We start from the raw sequence: 19,569 nt of genomic DNA, 5'->3' as shown, positions 1-19,569 counted from the left end.
TGGGAGTATGATTAGTACAATCTTTACCGGGCGGCCACTCAATCTTTACAGCGGACAACATGGCATACATTTATCAAAATTATAGGTGCACATACCTTTTGACTTAGCAAATTCCACTTCTAGAAATGTATACAACAGATATATTTGCATGCTTGCAAAGTAACATATGTTCAAGGTTGTGCACTGCAGCCTTGTTTGAAATAGCAAAAATTTGGAAATAAATGCCCACTAACAGAGAACTGGTTAAATAAAGTATGCTACATCTATTCCATGCAGCCCCAAGAATGAGGAAATGCTGTCTACTGACCAGAATGATTTCCAAGATATAGATTTCTAAGCAAGATACAGGAAATGGGTTTGATATTTTTTCATTTGAGGAAAAACTTCTATACGTATTTGCTTGTAAAGGTACAGACCACCTCTGGAAGAATATACAAGAGACTGATAATCTTAGTTGCCCCTAAGAAAGGATAAGGTATGACTGCGGGAGGAGAGGGTAGTTAAAGTAAGAGTGGAGTGAAAACTTTATTTCTTTAAATTTTTAACCATATTAATATACGATGTAGTCAGGAAAAATAAGCTGAATTAAAATTTAAAATAAAAGATTAAATAAAGCACATGCAGTTTAAGGTAACTTATGAGTAAGGCATAGAATGCCTTTTTTCAAAAATACATTCACATTGCTGTGAAGTTATTTCTACATCCATCCCCATAACTCTTTTCATCTTATAAATCTGAAACTCTATACCTATTAAACAATAACGCCCCATTCTCCCCTCACCCTGTCCGCTGGCAACCACCATTACTTTCTGTCTTTACAATTTTGACTACTCTGAGGACCTCAGATAAGTGGAATCATACAGTATTTGTCTTTTTGTGTCTGGCTTATTTCACTTAGCATAATGTCCTCAAGATTCATCCATGTTGTAACATATTACAGAATTTCGTTCCTTTTTTTAAGGCTGAATAATATTCTATTGTATGAGTATGCCACGTTTTGGTAATCTGTTCACTGGTTGATGGACACTTGGTTTGCTTCCATGTTTTGGCCATTGTGAATAATGCTGCCATGAACATGGGTATACAAATATCTCCTCAAGATCCTGCTTTCAGTTCTTTTGGGTATATACCCAGAAGCGGAACTGCTGGATCATATAGTAATTTTTTTTTTCCCTCAAGGAACCACCATACTGTTTTCCACAATGGCTGCACCATTTTATATTCCTGCCAACTGTGCACAAAGGGTCCAATTTCTCCACATCTTCACCAACACTTGTTGTTTTTCTAATGGGAGTGAGGTGGCATAGTATATCTTTTGGGGAATCAGCAGTATGGTTAGTTGATAGTGGTGTCAGACCCCAATGAAATTTGGTCTTGCCACTTACTAGCTGTGTGACTTTGGACATTACGCCAGTTTCCCCATTGGTAAAATCAGAATTATCTCGGAGGGTTGGTGAGAATTGAATGTGCATAAAGCACTCAGGCTCACAGAAAGCACTCAAGAAATATGTTATTATTCTTTCCACCTTAAAAGCTCCAATAATAAACCAAATTCCGACTTGCTCTGGCTCCTTCTGGACGAGTCAGGAGGCAAAGAGACAAACTAGATGATTTTATCAAGGAGTTTTCTACTTAGAGGCTTGAGTCTGAGGACTTCACACAATCTTCACAGACATTCTTCCTTCCTGCTGTCCCCACTCAGCCTGCAGACCTCCCACCTGTGCCCAAAGAAGAGTGCTTGAAAGGAAGAGGTTACTCAGAACCCAGCCGGTTTATGTTTTCTCAGGGGCGGAGGTCGGGAAGAAATCCTGTTGACACAGTTTTGTAAAGCCTGTCACTCAGTCCCCTGCCTATTACCTCTGCAGACCGTTATGCATATTTAAGAAGGGGGGGGGGCGGCAAATACAAAAGAAAAATAAGCGAGAGTGAGTGAGAGAGGGAACAAATCAGGATGCTTGAGGGAATCCACGTGGTCGCCAATCTGTAACTGATCAGAGCAGCGACACTGAAGCAAAACCCCCAACGCCTAACGCTAAATATATTGCAATGGAGAAACCGTCCACAATGGGGTGTCTATGTCCTTAGCAGAGTCCTGGGGCTGCCGTTTAAGAGACTCTCCCCGTACTCCCACCCTTTTTGCACCTAGTAAACCACGCGATGTAACAACGGAATCTGGTTCTGTGTGTGCGCTGTGGGAGTGTGAGCTTTGCAAACCATCTGGGCTCCATCCTGCGCGGTTGGAACCACGATCGATCCAGGACGAGTTGGGGGAGTTGGAGCTTGCCTGTGTCTCCTTCCTCTCCCTGCTCCTCTCTAGCCCCCACCCCATCGTTCGCTCTGCACAAACGTTCGCGGGTGGAGGGACGTAGGTTTTCAGCACCAGGAGGCCGTGGACCTTCTCTGGAGGCTGCAGTGCACCCTCCAGAGGGCCAGAGCTGATTGCAACCTGCTCACCACGACCCTCCCCCTCCTCCCCAAATTCGCTGCCCCAGGCTGTTATATTACAGGCGGGGCGCTGTACCGGTGCGGGAGTCCAGGAAGGCTGCGTGACCTTCCAGCGAACTCCACCTCGGCCAGGGGTGGGAGGGATGGAGGCTGCCCCGGGGCCTGCTGGCTGTGTATCGATCCCCCAGCCTCAGCCAACACAAGTTCTCCCGGTACAAACCCCTCCCTCCCTTCTGTGCTTTCCCAGCCTTGCAGGCTTCTAACGCCTAGCTTGTGGCGCCCTCCTCTCTTTCCCGCAATAAAGTGAACCGGGTGGGTATGCATCCCCCGCCCTAACCCTCCCCTTCCCCCTCCCCCCTCTGCCTACTAACCCCGCGCACAGAGCTCGCCGCCGGCGGGCCCCTTCCACCCAGTGTATTATAATGCCCAACGCTCTTCTCCTCCCCCTCTCTTAATCAGAAACGTGGTCGCGAGCCCCCCCGCTCTGCGTGCATACATTAGGGTCTGCTTTGCATGCAGCGGCAGGCAGAGAACTGAGGAAGAAGGGGCGGGGGCGCTTTTGCCCGCCTCTTCCCTCCAGGCCCCGTTAGCCACCCAGTTTCAGCTTCGTTGTAACGCCGCCTCGTTAGCGGAGCACGCCGCGGCCCCAGTGCCCGGGCTGGAGAAACACAACCCAACTCTGCAGAAGGGCACCAAAGCCAGAGGTTTCTCAGCCCCGAGCGCACAGTAGGGCGAGGAGCTGGCGAGAGGCCGACCACTCGGTGTGTGCATTTTGGAGAGAGCTCCAGCCTGAAAATGGGAGGGGCTCTTTTCTTATTATTTTTTAAAGCGCATTCATTGAGGCCCTTTCTATTTTGCATATAGTAAACTGGGCAACAATTCCGTCTTGCCTGTAGCACAATAAGGGCTCTTTTATTCTAGAAGCGTTAAATCCGGGCTAACCCCTCTCGTATCCGTGCCTCGAGGCGGAGAAGGCGCACTCGTCCCCGGCCCGGCAGCCGCGTTAGACTGGAAGCTGCTCTCCCGGGCGGTTCGATTCCCAGCGCATCCCGGGAACGTGTGTAATCGGCCTCTCGGCTCTAGAGGCTGCAGGCGGCCGGCCTCCCTCCGCCTCCATCCTTTCCGTAGTCCTCGCCCCTCCCCCTCTCCCCGGAACCCGCGCTCCGCGTCGGGCTCCTGGGCTTCCTTCCCCCCTCCTTTTCCCGAGTAATGCCGCTCCCGGAGGGCGGGGCACGCAGTTATCCAGGTTGCGGGGCGGGCGGGCGGGCGGCAGGCTGCGGCCCGGGCCTCGGGATGGCGTAGCAGCGGCCTGGCGTCGGCAGCGCGGGCCCGAGCCCGCTATACAGCTTGCTGGGCCGGCTGGCGCGGCCCGGCCCTCGGCATAGCGGCCACGGGGTGCAGGCGGCCGGGCGGCGCCGAGCGGGCCAGGCAGGTTCCGGGGCCCGCGGCCCCCCCCCCTCCGCCTCCCCGCCCCCCTGTGTTGTCGCCTCTCCCTCTCGCTGCTTCACTTCACGGGGCGAACATGGCGCACAGCTGTCGGTGGCGCTTCCCCGCCCGACCCGGGACCACCGGGGGCGGCGGCGGCGGGGGGCGCCGGGGCCTAGGGGGCGCCCCGCGGCAACGCGTCCCGGCCCTGCTGCTTCCCCCCGGGCCCCTGGTCGGCGGCGGCGGCCCCGGGGCGCCCCCCTCCCCCCCGGCTGTGGCGGCCGCGGCGGCGGCGGCGGCGGCGGCGGGAAGCGGCGGGGTTGGTGTTCCAGGGGGAGCGGCCGCCGCCTCAGCAGCCTCCTCGTCGTCCGCCTCGTCTTCGTCTTCGTCATCGTCCTCAGCCTCCTCTGGGCCGGCCCTGCTCCGGGTGGGCCCGGGCTTCGACGCGGCGCTGCAGGTCTCGGCCGCCATCGGCACCAACCTGCGCCGGTTCCGGGCCGTGTTTGGGGAGAGCGGCGGGGGAGGCGGCAGCGGAGAGGTAAGGGGGCGAGGAACCCCCAGGTCCGGGGTCTCGACCCTCTGCGGAGCCCCCTCCCCTCCCCCATCCGGGATTGTGGAGCATCCCAATTCGGGGACCATCCTGGGGTCCCTGACCCGGGGCAGATGGCCCTCCCATCTCGGGACCCCCATCCAGGGGTGCAGGCCCCCAGGCGTCCCCACCCCGGGGTTCGGACCCATCTGGCCGAGGGCGTTTGACCCCCCACCCTCCTTCCCCTGACCCTTCCCCACATCCTCTGGCACAGACCCCTCGCCCGGGTTTCCCATCCCGGGACTGAACCCCTCCTCCCTTTCACAGATTACCTCATCCGAGCGAGATTCCTCCCTCCCTCCCTCCTAGAGACTTGATCCCGCCACATCCCCGCCTCCCTCTCTGGGCAGATGTTTTACTCCTGGGGCAGTTTTCCTCTTGGGCATCTCTCGGGGGATGGCCTCATCCAAAGCCACGTTCTTCTCCCACCCTTGGGGACCGATGTCCCTTCTAGCACCTTGCTTTCGAAAACCTGATGAACCCTCGCTCCGTCCCCGGGCCAGGTCCCTACACTACCAGCCACTCCCCCTTCCTTCACCTCCACCCGCACCCCCCCTACCCCCAGCGGAGAGGTTCTCCCCTCATCCCGCCCTTCCCCACCAGGAAAAAGCTACTTTCCTCTCCACCTTGCCTCCCTTCGCCTTCTTTCCCTCTGAAGATAACGGCGATCTCCTCTTACAGCAGTCTGTTTCCCCCATTTTACAGAGCTGCAGTTTCTAGCCTATTGGTAGCAGGGGATTACTCTACCTTCACTCCACCCTTTCCCTCCTTTAGAATGAAGGATTAGTGGCATCTTCGAGGGGAAAATTGTCCACTGTTCCCTAGGCTCAGAGAAGAGCAGCTTTCCACCATTCCCCCTGGAGAGGAGGCTGGTTTTCCCTCCAGCTCTGGGGAAGGGGGCCCCCGTGAGGGGCGGTGTTTGTGGGGTACTTGGGCAGCATCCTCCCAGGGGAAGCAGCTGCTCTCCTACCCCACCCACTGCGCCTGAGAGCACGCAGTCTTCAAACCTAGCTCCCTCCCGCCCTTCTCCTTTTCTCCGTCATTTCATTATTGATCCACCTTTTCCTAGGCCAATCCTGGGGCTTGGAAGGGGTGGGGGAAGCAGGGTTGGGGTGAGGAGAGTAGATAAGGGACAGTTTTACTGTAGTGCGGTGGTGGTGGCTGCTTCTGGTTGAGAGAAAGAGGGTTATGAAGAGGTTATGAAGCAAAGTTATTCCTTAGAAGGAGTTAGCATTCTCTCTCTGATTTGTTTGAGGGGGACCCAAGGTGGATGAAGGATCTCCAGCTTTGCCCCTTCCCCATTTAGTACTGGGGCGAGAATGGGGATGCTTTGATAGGCATTATTCAGCTCCCTTCAGCCAAAAGGAAAGTTGCCCTGGGAAGGGAAGTTGAGTTCAGGTTCAGCCAGTGGCGTTGCGCATTTGTTTTACATTGGATGCAGAAGGGGGAGTTTGAATCGTAGGGAAAGGGGGAGAATGGGATGGGGGATGCTAGGAGGAAGAGCAGCTGCTAGGGGCTGAAGCGGAGGGGGGTAGGGGGTTGCTGCTTTGGAGTGCTCTTGATTGAAACAGAAAGGGAAAGATAACAACCAGCCGTTTCCTGCGTGCTCTGCCGTTGGTGCACACAAAATATCCTGGGCAAACCCCTCGTCCCCTATTGTGCCCCGCACCCCTTTAGATCTACAGAAAGATCCTGGGCAGAAGGGGAGGGAGGAGATCCCAGGGACCCTGGCCCCTCCTTTCAAGGAGCTGGCATTTTTTAGTTGTTAGTCTTCCTGCCTCCTTTTTTAAATCGTTTCTAAGGCATCCTGATCAGGAGACTGACAACAACCCGCCTTCTGACAGAGCAAGGAGGACATGATGGGGGCGTGTTCCTTGCGATGTAGCTAGCTGCAGCGTCCCTTTTCCCTGCCTCTCTCTGCTCTCTCTCCACCTCCTTTTCCCAGCCTTCAGAAGGCAGCTGCAGTCAGCAGGGTTGTTTGAGACTATTTATTGGTTGCTGTAGATTATTATTTTTTTTTTGAAAGGCCAATTCTGTATTTTTTAAGCTAACAACACAGATCCCATGTAGTTGGAGAACCAAAGGCCTCATACATGACAAAAAGACTGAACCGTTCAGGTTACTTGCATGGAGTTGGTGCTTAAATGTGAGTTGATTTTGCTTTTTTAAAAGATACAGCAGCAAAAAAAAAAAAAATAGACTTACTGACATTTCATTTACCTGCTTGTTTTCAAAATTGAGACTTGCCTGGTTATATGTAGAATATTAGCCCCATGTATATTTGAGTATAATAAGAAAGTCTCTATTAGGAGAAGTTAGTCTATTTTTAAGGGGATCCTGAGAAGCATTTTCTTCTTGTTTAGCATGCTTATTTATTTTATACTGAAGGACCAAGTGTTCACATTCCAAATGTTGTTATCACATATTCAAAAGCAAAGTTTTATGCTGACAGCTTCCAATCATAGCTTTTCAAGAGACTGGTTAGAAAGAGAGCCACCTGGATTCAGGGACCTAATGTCTGGGCACCAGAATATTTTATCTGTTGGTCTTTGACAAATCACCTTTAAAGTTTTAATCAGGTGCTAACATTTTCTTATCCACTGGCATTATTTTGCTTAGCAGTAGTATGTAGTGTAAAGCCTGTCAAGGAAATGCAGTAATTTCAAATAAGATCATATTAATACCTTTTTTCTTTAAAACTTTTGCCTGAACAGTAGTTGCTACTTCATCATGAGGAAAGTGGTTGACTCCTTACATTAAACTTCAGTATTTTTTCTGAATTAGGCTTGAATGAGCTGTTGTTCCATTGGTAAGCCTTTTATGTGGTAGTTTGAGTTAATCTAGGATGGGTTAATGGTATGCATTCATGAGTGCTAACCCATGGTATGGCTTAGTACTAAACCATGTGATTATATCCTTTGACCTGGTTGTTTTCAAGGTGGAAACCAAGCATTTTGTTACAGAGTCTTACAAATCAATGATAAAGTTCCAACAAGGAGGTTTAGGGTTCCACGGGCTGACATAGAGTTCTAAAGATTGTTTCTCAGAAGTTGCTCACAGATCTGTATCAAGGCTTGTGTGGATTCATGAAGACATGGTTTGTGATCCAAAAGGATTCTAGCCTCTTTAAATTCTGGTTCGCTTTCAGTGAATAATGACTATAACTTCATAACAAAACGTAAGTTAATACTTATTGAATACTAAGCTAAGGTGGTTGAAAGGTGACAGAACTTCCATATCAGTTCCCTGTTTAAACTCCTTTAGCTGTAGAAGATTTGTCCTTTACTGCCATAGGTTCTGAACTTCCCTTGGGATTGATATCTCTCTGAGTAATAACTACATGTAAGAGTTCTTCATGACCAAGGTCTGTCAGAATGGGATTATTTTAAAAAATATATAGATGTTGCTGAACTCCTATTTGGGCTTTCTGTGTGACAATTATGAAGTAGAATTAGAGTTTTATTTGATTGAGCACTGTGAGAAATCACGGAGGTCTGCTTTTCCGCCTTCCCTTTCCCCTGCATGGTGTCAGGGTCCCACTTTTCTGAGGATTGTTTCAGGTGGTATATATGTGACTCTACTTTGCCATCTAATTAAACACAGTACAGCATCCTCTCTGTTGACTAGAATTTGGGCTGTTTTAATGTGAACCCCAGAAGTGGTCTATTTATCAGCAAGTAATCTTTATTACTTTCATAATCCAGTTACCATTCCTACCACCTCACAAAATGTTAAAAGCAGAATTTCCACCCTGATCATAACATGGCGAACTTTGATTAGATATAAATGGAAACCGAATCACAACATTGGTATGTATTTGTCTGTATTTGAAATGGCAGTTTAGTTCGGGTGGACTAAGGTGGGCTCTTGGGTTGGGCTTAGAAAAGATGGTGGTCCTGGAGTGGGAGAGTGTCTGTGATTGTTTTTTTTTGGGATGTTCGTTGGGCATATGTGCCAAGAGTGGGAGTTGCTCCTTCATTACCTTCACAGCTAATCCTGAGCTGGGCAGAAGGAAAGTGAAGCAGAGAACACAAGTAGACTAGAAGAAGCCCCTCCGCGTGAAAGTCGATGGACATGGGCTCTCCTCGCACTCGTCTCTGTCACTTACCAGTCTGGACAGTTTCACTTTTAACTTGAAATTTCCGATCAGTAAAATGAAAAGGTTGGGCTAAATGTCAGCGCAGGAATCTTTTCTGCTCCAGTATTCTGATTCCTCTCTGTTATATTAATTATTTGCTCAGGTCAGAACTTCTTATTCTGAATTTATTTAAAAAGTCAGAGTCAGTGAGCTTGTTTGGTAATTTTTTTTTTTCTTTTTTGGCTGCATTGGGTCTTTGTTGCTGTGCGTGGGCTTTCTCTAGTTGTGGCGAACGGGGGCTACTCTTCGTTGCGGTGCGCAGTCTTCTCATTGTGGTGGCTTCCTTCTCTTCTCGCGGAGCACGGGCTTTAGGTGCGCGGGCTTCAGTAGTTGTAGCACGCGAGCTCAGTAGTTGTGGCTTGTGGGCTCTAGAGCGCAGGCTCGGTCATTGTGGCGCACAGGCTTAGTTGCTCCACGGCATGTGGGATCTTCCCGGACCAGGGATGGAACCCGCGTCTCCTGCATTGGCAGGCGGATTCTCAACCACTGTGCCACCAGGGAAGCCCTGTTTGGTAATTTTTAATGTCAGAGTGTACATTTGCCATTAAACTGCCATTATTATTGGGAAGAGAAATTTGAACTTGGTGGGATAGTTTTCATTGTATGGAAAAAAATGTAAGGATTTTATGGAAAAAGTTCTTTGCTGAAGTTGACCAATTTCATTTATAAGAAAAGTGAAGATAAAATTTTAAGTATAACTCATTATCTGGTGTTGAGAGGCCCTCTTGTTTGGCTAAATTTGTTTTCATGTTTTCAATGTTGTAGATTCCTGACTCTCCAAAAGGGAAGTTATTTTCAGTCTAGGTGGTATATTCCTTTAGATGTGTGAGCTTTTAAATGAAAAAAATCCAATACACTAATGTATTTACAAATCCAAAGTGATGGTACCTACATTGCAGGGAGTAGTTGTTAATACGCTCTAAAACGTAGTTTAGTTTGTACTGATCATCACAAGTGCAGTCTTTAGAACTTTTCTTCATCTTTCGCTGAAAGGCATATCACTTGTCCCCATCTTTACCTTCCATCTAATTATCTTAAGGCACATGCTCTTGTAGGAAATCATCGTTCACAAAATAGTGATTGATCTTTTGATTGGAAGTTGAGAAGAGAAAATACTCCCATCTTGACTCCCCTCCCATCTCTGCTCACCTGGGAGCTGGCCTTCCATAGAGCAGCTGTGCAGGCTTAATACCCGTTGCCTTCCTTGCCCTGTGGCTAGGGGGGGTGGCCAACACTTGTTTCGCTTGCTCTGAGGCATAACAGACTGCAGTGCCTCTCTCTCCTTTGGAGACTCACTGTTTTAATTGTAGGTCTCCTAATTAAGATCTCTTTGTGCCTGCCCACATTCCACTAGTGTTGGCACAGAACTTCAGCTTCCTTCTAGCACTTAACTGAAGGCCTTCAATCCGGCCTTTTGTGAATATCTTGTCTCTTTCCATTCTTCCTCTGCCAAGGTGGAGAGCCCAGTGGCATAGACCTATGAGAAAGGGGGAAGCTTTGTGACTATCACTACTTTGGGAGGAATTTATTCTAGGATTGCTGGGATGGGACCTTCTTTTGTTTGCATACGTTATTTTCAGGAATTAAGAAAAGTTAAATTACTAATGAGTCTGACATGAGGTACCTACATTTTAGTCAGATTCTTAACCCTATAGGCACTAGTAGGAAGAAGGAAGCTAAAGAGTTTACTATTAAAAAGTGTTTGTTTGGGTCTTATCTAGATTGATTTAAAGCTTGATAAATAAAAGCTTATGGAGTAAATCACAGACTTCGGGGTTTTGTGGTTGCGAAGACAATCAATCAAATGAAATTACTGATTGTTCCTAAATTGTATCAGATTTTAAAGCATAGAGTTAACTTTGATATTTGAATTAACTTTTTTGATTAGAAAAGACTGCAGGAGGATCTAGAAATTATTGAGTTAATTAAGAAAACTCTTGTAGCCTCCAGTATTTCCTGAGAAGATCAAGAATTGGCTAGGTTTCTAGAGCAGTTTCAGAAGCAGGGAAAGTAATTTTTCTGGAAAATGTAGCTTCACTTTAGTTCGCGTTATGTTAGTGCTCAAAATACAGCATGTCCTTTAACGGATCTATATGTGCCATGCTAGAGGAAATGCAGTCTTTATTAAGAAGAAGGAATCTTGAGTCCTTCACCTGGACCCAGATGGTTTCATTGATCACATCAGTATGAGGCGGACAAAGGGCTACTTTTTTGTTGTTGTTATTGTCATTTCCTTGGTTGTGAAGAAGACCTGAAAGAAGGAAGTTTATGGCATGCATGAAATAAAGCTGGAGGCCTGCGCTCTTATACCTGAGTGGGTGGTTTTATGGCCTAATTCTCTAATTGCTGGCATTTATGACAGTGTGGATGCAACTGGCCCTGTGGCTGAGGTGGATTATGTTGGGAATAGGGAGAGAAAAGGGGTCCTTTTGTTAGCCTTTTCATTTTCCCCCTCAATAACTTCTCTGAGAAAGCCCTGAGGAAATACAGAGACACTTGGACTGAGGGAATGGCATCCCATAAAATGGTTCTTTATGTTTTTAAAAAGGATGAGCTGCTTTTCTTAATCTATCCAAAGAAATCCATACCACCACTGTTAAATATTTCAATGAGCTTTGTACCTTGTCAGGTTACACACCAGGGGAAGCCAACCAGGAGGCTGGAGGTGCTGCTAGGCGTTTGCTTTTAAAGACTAAGACATTTGAAAGAAGAATGCTGCTGTGTGACTTGCAGTTGTTTTGGATGATATAAATCCCCTTGTAGGATTCGTATGAAACTTCTTAGAGTTCAAACTTGGTTTAACTTTTTAGATTTTGAATGCAACTATTCTAATGAGTTTTAGTTTTAAGGAAACAAAGATATAAATGTAAGAGTTAGTTGGCAGTTTTCTGTGCAGTGTATGAAAATTCCCCTTTCTTTGAAATGAGTAGTTGTTTTTCTGTTGGACAAATAGACTAAAGGGATTTCCCCAGCTGTTTTACCTTTAATTATCGCTTCAGCAGTGCCTTGTGGGGCACCAGTGGGTAGGAGCTATTCAACTGCCATTTATTTCTGGAGTTGGAGTTTTTTCCATATATTTTATCTGTTTTCTTGCATTTCTGTGTTTTGGGTTTGGTTGGAATGTTTGGGTGTAGATGTTTTGATGTCTCTCATCATTGAGAGCTATGAAGCTTTCTAACATTCGAATTGTTTTAGAGAGATCCAACCCTTATGGTCCACGCTTTGCTGAAGCATCATTGTTTCATTCTCATTTTACAGCATCAAAGTAATTGTGGCTTTCTGTCTTGAATTAGGGGAGTAACATTACTTGTGAGGAGTGTTTTTGGAGAAATTTTTTTTCACTAAGCTCTCCTTTGTACTATCTCAGTTCTAAAAACTGGGGAGTAGTTAATCACACGTATCTGTAATAAATATCTACACCTAAAGGAATAAATATTTACACGTGCTTGTATTCAACTTCTGTCCATCCATGAGTATTGACTGATTTTTAGATCAAACACAAGCATACAACATTGTCCCTAGATTATTATTGCCTTTAATTATAAGCAGTAAAACCATGTGGATAACATCTCTTTAAGCTTAGTTAATGAGGAAATCCTTTTGTAATCTCTCCAGCAAGGATTTTTTATTTGTGCATATGTAAATACCTTTACAAAGGAAGGACAGAATCTCATTATGTAATCTGTAATAGTGTGAGATAGTACAGCACAGTAATTAAGAGTTTATTAAGACCATGGGCTCTGGGTTCAGACTGCCTGGGTTCAAATCTTGGCTCCACTATTTATTAGCTGAATGACCTTGAAAAACTTTCTTAACCTCTCTGTGCTTCAGTTTCTTCATTTGTAAATCAGTGGTAATTGTGCTTCATAAGATTATTGTGAGGCTTAATTGAAATTATGCATGCAAAGTACTTAGCACTTTGCCTGGTACAGAGGGATCCCTAATTATTATTAGGACTCAGTAGGACTCAGATTGTAAGGACAGGAGTGCTTAATCTTTTTTTTTTTTTCCCCCACCGAGGTAACAGGTTTTTTTTACTTGGAGGTATACATATATATGTGTACACATATATACCTATTCGAGTGCTATAATCTTGACTTTAGAATGTTCTTGATTTTGGTATGTGTGTCAAGTTCATCAGTAAGCTAGGTGGAACCAAACTGAAGCCAGTCACACATCTTGGTAACAGTGGGTACCGTTGGTATCCAACTAGAATGTTATTAGCGATAAGGCATAAAAGGGAATAAAAAGAACAGGACAGTAAATAGGCAGGTAGGTAACCAAGGAAGGCAGTGCCTTCATGAGTTGCATAACTGTCAAGCCAAGACAGCTATATTGGGGTTGCTACCCTTGGTCGCTGTAACTAGTGTTCCTTATCTTTTTGAGTATGAGTACTTGGTGATTTCCTAAAACAACTCCGAGGTTCTTCAGGCTTCTTGGCCCCCAAGTTCAGATTCATTAGTCTATACTTGGTAGCTATTTGACATTTGTTCTCAAGTTTTAGCTTAGGGAGAGTGGAGAGTAAGTGTTGGTCTGTGGAGATCAATGCAGCTAACAATTTAATTACAGAAGAAATGCTAAGTTGTAGGTTGGAACTTAACTTGAGAAATAAAAATAACCACGAGCAGAATAGTCAAAAACAAGTTAAACTTCACCTAGTAGAGGATAATATGCTTAAGGAGGAAAAATATAGTTCTCTTTTATCTCACTTAAAAAAAAAAAGGGTTTGGGCTTCCCTGGTGGCGCAGTGGTTGGGAGTCCTCCTGCCGATGCAGGGGACGCGGGTTCGGGCCCCGGTCCGGAAGGATCCCGCATGCCGCGGAGCGGCTGGGCCCGTGAGCCATGGCCGCTGAGCCTGCGCGTCCGGGGCCTGTGCTCCGCGGCGGGAGAGGCCGTGGCAGTGAGAGGCCCGCGTACTGCAAAAAAAAAAAAAAAAGGTTTGCTGAAATACTTAATACACTGCCTTTTACAGATGAAGAAACCGAGGTACAGACACGTTAAATAGGTTTCCTTAAGTCATATGGCTAGTAAGTGGCAGAGCTAGAATTCAAATCCAAATCTGTAACTATTCGAAGGCTTGTTCACGCTCTCTGCACTGTGGTACCTTCAGTCCCTTTCTCTTCTCAGCCCATCCAATAAATTTCTGAGACTTGTCTGTGATACTATTGTATTGTTTCTTTAATGTGTCCCTGTTTTTCTGTTTTTTACCATCCTACTTTAAATTTCCATTACCTTTGCATGGATTAAAACCATAAGCTCCTAACCGGTCTCACTGCCTTCCTTTTCACTGTATAGTGGTGCCAGTGGTTTTCTTAAATACAGATCTGATTCTGTCACTTTATTCCTAAAACCCTTTGACTACTCACTGAATGTAAAATAAGATTTAGAGTTCCCAGCCCTTTATAATCTAGCTGGCCTACATTTCTACATTTTGAACATTATCTCCTGAACACACATTTTCACTTAAAGTGCTTCAACCATATTGAACTACCAGTCTATTAGATGTTCTCCACAGTCTGTGTGTACCTGCCTTTACACCTTTGCTAATGCCTTTCCTTTGCCTTAAAATGTTTCCCATCTTGACCTGCCTCTGACTTATTCATCTTTCATGGCTCAGTTCAGATCCCCAGATCCCAACTCTTCCGTGAAGCTTTCAAGATACCACTACTAGCTGAAATTCAACTTCTTTCCTGTTTTCTTACTGTACTTTACCTACCCTTAAAGAATTTACTCCAGAATACTTTGTGTTGTAAATACTTTTGATTGTGTCTGTCTTTCCCCCAATAGATTATGATTTCCTTAAGACACAGACCATTTCTGAGTCATCATTTGTGTTTTATATTGTTTACAGTGGTGACTTTTCATATAGAAGGTGATCAGTGAATGTTTGTTGAACTGAAAATTTGGTATACATACAACTTCTAGGAACACTTTGCAAGGACATATCGCATAAGCTATTATGTTGTTGAAGACTATTAGCAGGACAATTCTGAGTAATTTTGAAAAATAGTAAGCTAACTTAAGTACCGCAGAGGAAAGTCTTAAGAGCCATCAAAGGACATTTTTGTAAAAGTGCCGATTAGGGCTTTAAAAGTGATGTTGAGTGTTATAAAGCAGAAACTAACACACCATTGTAAAGCAATTATACTCTAATAAAGATGTTAAAAAAAAAAAAAAAGTGTTGAGGAATCCTGATGGGATGGCATCATCTTTTTTTTTTGCGGTACGCGGGCCTCTCACTGTTGTGGCCTCTCCGGTTGCAGAGCACAGGCTCCGGACGCACAGGCTCAGCAGCCATGGCTCATGGGCCCAGCCGCTCTGCGGCATGTGGGATCTTCCCGGACCGGGGCACGAACCCGCGTCCCCTGCATCAGCAGGCAGACTCTCAACCACCGCGCCACCAGGGAAGCCCGGCATCATCTTTTATATAGATAATGCTGGCACTGATCACCCACTTACTTGAGTGTTGTTTCCACTTCTAGGTTCCTCAACTTAGAGGGGATGAGGGTACCTTGGAGAGGTTTCTGAGGAGACTCAAAAGATGATTATATGATTGGAAGTCAGACCTATGAGGAAAGGTTGGGAGAATGAAAAGTTAAGAGGCAACTTAATAACTCTTCAAAAAACATGAATGGATCCATTATTAGGAATGGTAACCAGCTGTTTTCCAGCTCTACTGATGCTAAAATAAGAGAAAAATAGGTTTAAATTGAAGCAAAGGGTAGTTGTGTAAGGAACTTGTTGCTAATGATGGTTTTCATTATAGTGATGGCGAAAAGATTACCGAAATAATTTTATGATCTTCTCTGGAGGTGAATTTTAAAGGACAGGAGTCCTGCCTATGTATGTGTAAAATGACTTCTCAAGCTACCTTCTCATTCTCTGAATCAATAAGTATATTTCTATTTAGATCCTAGAGGGCATGGATCATGTTTTATACTTTTTAATATTCCCCAAGGGGTCCTAGGGTCTCACTGGCTCCCTAAGAAGTATTTGAATTGTCAGTTTATGGCAATAATTAACTTTCAGTAGTAAGCTCCAAAGAAATGTCTTTATGAAATGATTTTTTTGTGTGTGAAATGATTTTATAGTGGTTTTATAGGAGAATAAAAACTTAGAAAATGAGCTAAGAGGGAGCTAAGAGGGAAACCTTAAACATCAAGAGAAACCAGGGAAAGTAGTAGATGTGGTCTCAATATAGGAAACAAATAAATATTTGTAGCTTTTATGTCCATTTTCAGTTGTAGTCTAAAGAGCTGTGCTTCAGAATATCCCTTGTTAAGGGTATCACTGCTTGTGGATGCATTATAACAAGTGCTTTGTAAATCCTTTCCAGTCTAATAAGTTGGCTTCATGTGAATGAGGATTATAAAGGCCTCTGACCCTTGGCTTTTGAGGCCATGAGGAGGGCTTACATTACTTAGAATGAAACCTTTTTAGATATGTTGGGTTGCGAAAAGCATTTCCGGTACAGTCAGAATGAAAACTGTGAATTGGGATTATTCATATAGATTACCAAAAGTCTGGGCAGAGCTGATATTAACACCAGCTCATTTTCCTACTAGCTCTTAGTCGCAAAACCTTGAGTGGGTTATTGAAGCTTTAGGACTTTGGAATTTAGTACTGGAATTGTGTATAATTTCCTTCTTGTAGATAAATGGATACTAGGCTTATTTAAGGTTATTTGGCTTTAAATATTAAAAATATAATGAATATTTTCTAAGTTTCGTATAGTAAATGCTGTCTACTGTTAACCAGATCATCTCATAAAATGACTGGAGTTCAAAGGTGAAGCTGGATTGTTGCAGGGATTCTGCAAGTGGTGGCAAAGTGAAGGGCAGCTTGATTCCCTAATTGTAAAATTGGTGTCATTTGAGAAACTGGGAATTGGAAATATAAGGGAGGCATACTTTTCCCGTAACTTTTTTTTTTTAAATTTTTATTTATTTTCTTTATTTATTTTTGGCTGCATTGGGTCTTTGTTGCTGTGCGCGGGCTTTCTCTACTTGCAGTGAGCCGGGCTACTCTTCATTGCGGTGCAGCGGGCTTCTCTTTGCAGTGGCTTCTCTTGTTGCAGAGCACAGGCTCTAGGCACCTGGGCCTCAGTAGTTGTGGCTCGCAGGCTCAGTAGTTGTGGTGCACAGGCTTAGTTGCTCCGCGGCATGTGGGATCTTCCTGGGCCAGGGCTCGAACCCGTGTCCCCTGCATTGGCAGTTGGATTCTTTTTTTTAAAAAAAAAAATAATAAATTTATTTATTTATTTATTTATTTATTGGCTGAGTAGGGTCTTTGTTGCTGCGCGCAGGCTTTCTCTAGTTGTGGCGAGCAGGGGCTGAGTGGGGGCTACTGTTCATTGCAGTGCGCGGGCTTCTCATTGCGTTGGCTTCTCTTGTTGTGGAGTACGGGCTCTAGGAGCGTGGGTTTCAGTAGTTGCAGCATGCAGGCTCAGTAGTTGTGGCTCATGGGCTCTAGAGCACAGGCTCAGTAGTTGTGGCACATGGGCTTAGTTGCTCCGCGGCATGTGGGATCTTCCTGGACCAGGGATCGAACCCGTGTCCCCTGCTTTGGCAGGCGGATTCTTAACCACTGCGCCACCAGGGAAGCCCTGGCAGGTGGATTCTTAACCACTGCGCCACCAGGGAAGCCCCTTTTCCCGTAACTTTCAATTGCTCCTCATACAAGTAGAAATTCAGAAAACAAAAGATTATAAAACGGCAAAGAATAATTCTCATGATTCTTTTTTTTTTTTTTTTTTCGGTACGCGGGCCTCCCACCGCCGCAGCCTCCCCCGTTGTGGGGCGCAGGCTCCGGACACGCAGGCCCAGCGGCCACGGTCCACGGGCCCAGCCGCTCCGCGGCACGCGGCATCCCCCCGGACTGGGGCACGAACCCACGTCCCCCGCATCGGCAGGCAGACTCCCAACCACCGCGCCACCAGAGAAGCCCTCTCCTGATTCTTTATTCTACTTGAGAGATTCCAGTGTTGACTAATAAAATACCAGGGACTTTTTTTTTTAAGTAAGTTAATGCCACCTAATGTGTGCTTCTCAGAATGTGGTGATGAAACTTCCAAATATGATGTAGTAGTCAGAAGAGTCAGTTGGTTTTTTAAGTTAGTAAGAACACAACTTCCCAACTCATATATTGTACATTAATTCGTCAAAAATGTTAGGTCAAAATTGTGTTGGCTGACTTAGTAGCTTTGTTGTTTTGCCAAAGGGATTATTTACTTTTGTCATGTAACTTCACTTTGCTCCTTCAGAAAACTGGCTTTTTGGAGAGATAACTCTTTTTACCTTTAGAGGAAAGAAAGTTGTGAATTTCTCAATGTTACTTTAGTTGCTGTTGATCATTCGACAGCCCAGAAGGAAAGATGCAACCTGACTTTTGCAGCAAGATCAGAACAAGCTGGAAGAAAGAACTACAAATTTTATAATAGAAACTTGTAGTTGAATGAACATATAGCTCAAAATGAAGTTAACTGCTGAAAGTTGGCATATGGAGGACCAAAACCTCTTGTAATAAAAAGAACCATCTCTGAAAACAGTGTTGGTGTTTGTTTAATTTTTCCAGCCTATTCAAGTGGATCTGGTCATTTTGTGGTACTTTCCTGTTAAACAGAGACGAATAAACCCTGTCATTGTGCTGATTAATTTAATTTCTACAGTATATAAGTGGGCTTATTTCTTTTGCTTCAGCAAGTAGATAAACCAGTTCAGACTTGGAACCTAGGAGTTTGGAAGTCCTGATTTTTGTTTGTTTGTTTGTTTTTTAAGGTCGTGTGAAGTGATTTGGGGCATTGCCAAGAATCTGTATGGCTTACTATCTGATGTAGTGCATTCATTTTGCCTTTTTTTTTTTTTTTTTTTTAAGACAATGAGCTTCTTTTTGTCGACCTCTTTTTCCGGAGCAGGATGGGTGGAGTTCACCTGTCTCATTTGTTTAGCTGTTTTGAGCATCTTTGCTTCTTGCTCTTGTTGATAATGGAGTGAGGATGAGGAACTACTTCTTTCTTTAATTACAAAGTGGGTATCATTTGTATTTCTTAGGTGAGAGTTGCTAGGTAGAATTGAATTAAATATTTGAAAACAATTTCATTCTTGTGTGGGTGAAAATTTTACCAACTATTGTTATTGAAGAACATTGTGTTACTGTCTTTGCACTCTTTAATCCTAGGTGGCTTTGGGGGTTAACATTTCTCAGTATCAGGCAGAGATCATATTTAAAACAGTGTAAATCTCTTCCTATCTGTTTTGCATTCAAACAGCCACAGTTCTCTTTGAGGCACCAGTAGCCAGAGAGAATCTGGCCTTGGCCCTGTCCCTGCCATTCTGTTGACAAGAGACTATGATGTCAGTTCAGTAACTGTGTACATTTCTAGACTGCTTGGATTTCAGAAACCATCTTGGCTTAAGAAGTTTGTCTCCTGATATCTGTGTAATTGACTATGCTTGAGTATTTTATTCTTTTCCCTTCTTATAAATTCAAAAACACCATTGTTAAATTCACTTTTTGGAAATGATTTACAGGTGTCACTATCTTTTTTTCTTTTACAAATGGTGAAAAACTGCTTGCAAAGAGGCTCATCTTCCTCCTAAATGGCATTCATAAACATAGCACTCTACAGAGTAAGAAACGGTGACTGGAAATCTAATCTGTTTTTCAAAGAACATCTTTTATGTACCAGGCAGATGACCAAGTATTGGGGCATTAGCATTGAACGGGTCCCTTCCCCCCTTCCCTCATGGAACTTACTGTCTGATTTCTCTTTACTGAGCTCGGCTTAAAATATAGCATGAATATAAATACTAAAATTATAATACCTTGCAAGATACTTTGGAAGTTGGTAATTTGAAGGCCAAAGAAAGCTCTCAAAACTAATATTAACAGAACTGTTCTTGGGAGCAATTCAAATAGTAGTCTTCATTTACTGATTTACTGATTCTTGAGAGTCAGTTATACCAGGTGTAAT

At 44.8% G+C, this 19,569-nt stretch overlaps 1 protein-coding gene across 12 annotated transcripts in view; it reads left to right on the top strand.

Moving 5' to 3' along the window:
- The first annotated feature begins 3,949 nt into the window (after positions 1 to 3,949).
- KMT2A (lysine methyltransferase 2A) overlaps positions 3,950 to 19,569 on the top strand; it is a 76,174-nt gene continuing 60,554 nt past the window's right edge. For 7 of the 12 annotated variants that reach the window (XM_027082157.1, XM_027082156.1, XM_027082150.1 and 4 more), the window contains exons 1-2: positions 3,953 to 4,408; positions 6,507 to 6,605. In XM_027082157.1, coding sequence (XP_026937958.1) covers positions 3,968 to 4,408; positions 6,507 to 6,605 — 540 coding nt within the window. In that variant the 5' untranslated portion in view covers positions 3,953 to 3,967. Of the gene's footprint in view, positions 4,409 to 6,506; positions 6,606 to 19,569 lie in introns of those variants that run through there. The other 5 variants (XM_027082155.1, XM_027082154.1, XM_027082158.1 and 2 more) reach the window with 4 other exon arrangements.

This window comes from Aethalodelphis obliquidens, unplaced genomic scaffold (genome assembly GCF_003676395.1).
Source record: "Aethalodelphis obliquidens isolate GAN/ISIS:26980383/991018 unplaced genomic scaffold, ASM367639v1 scaffold46, whole genome shotgun sequence".
Classification (NCBI taxonomy): Eukaryota; Metazoa; Chordata; class Mammalia; order Artiodactyla; family Delphinidae; genus Aethalodelphis; species Aethalodelphis obliquidens.
The sequence above is the reverse complement of the archived record's forward strand: the minus strand, read 5'-3'. Positions and strand labels throughout refer to the sequence as shown.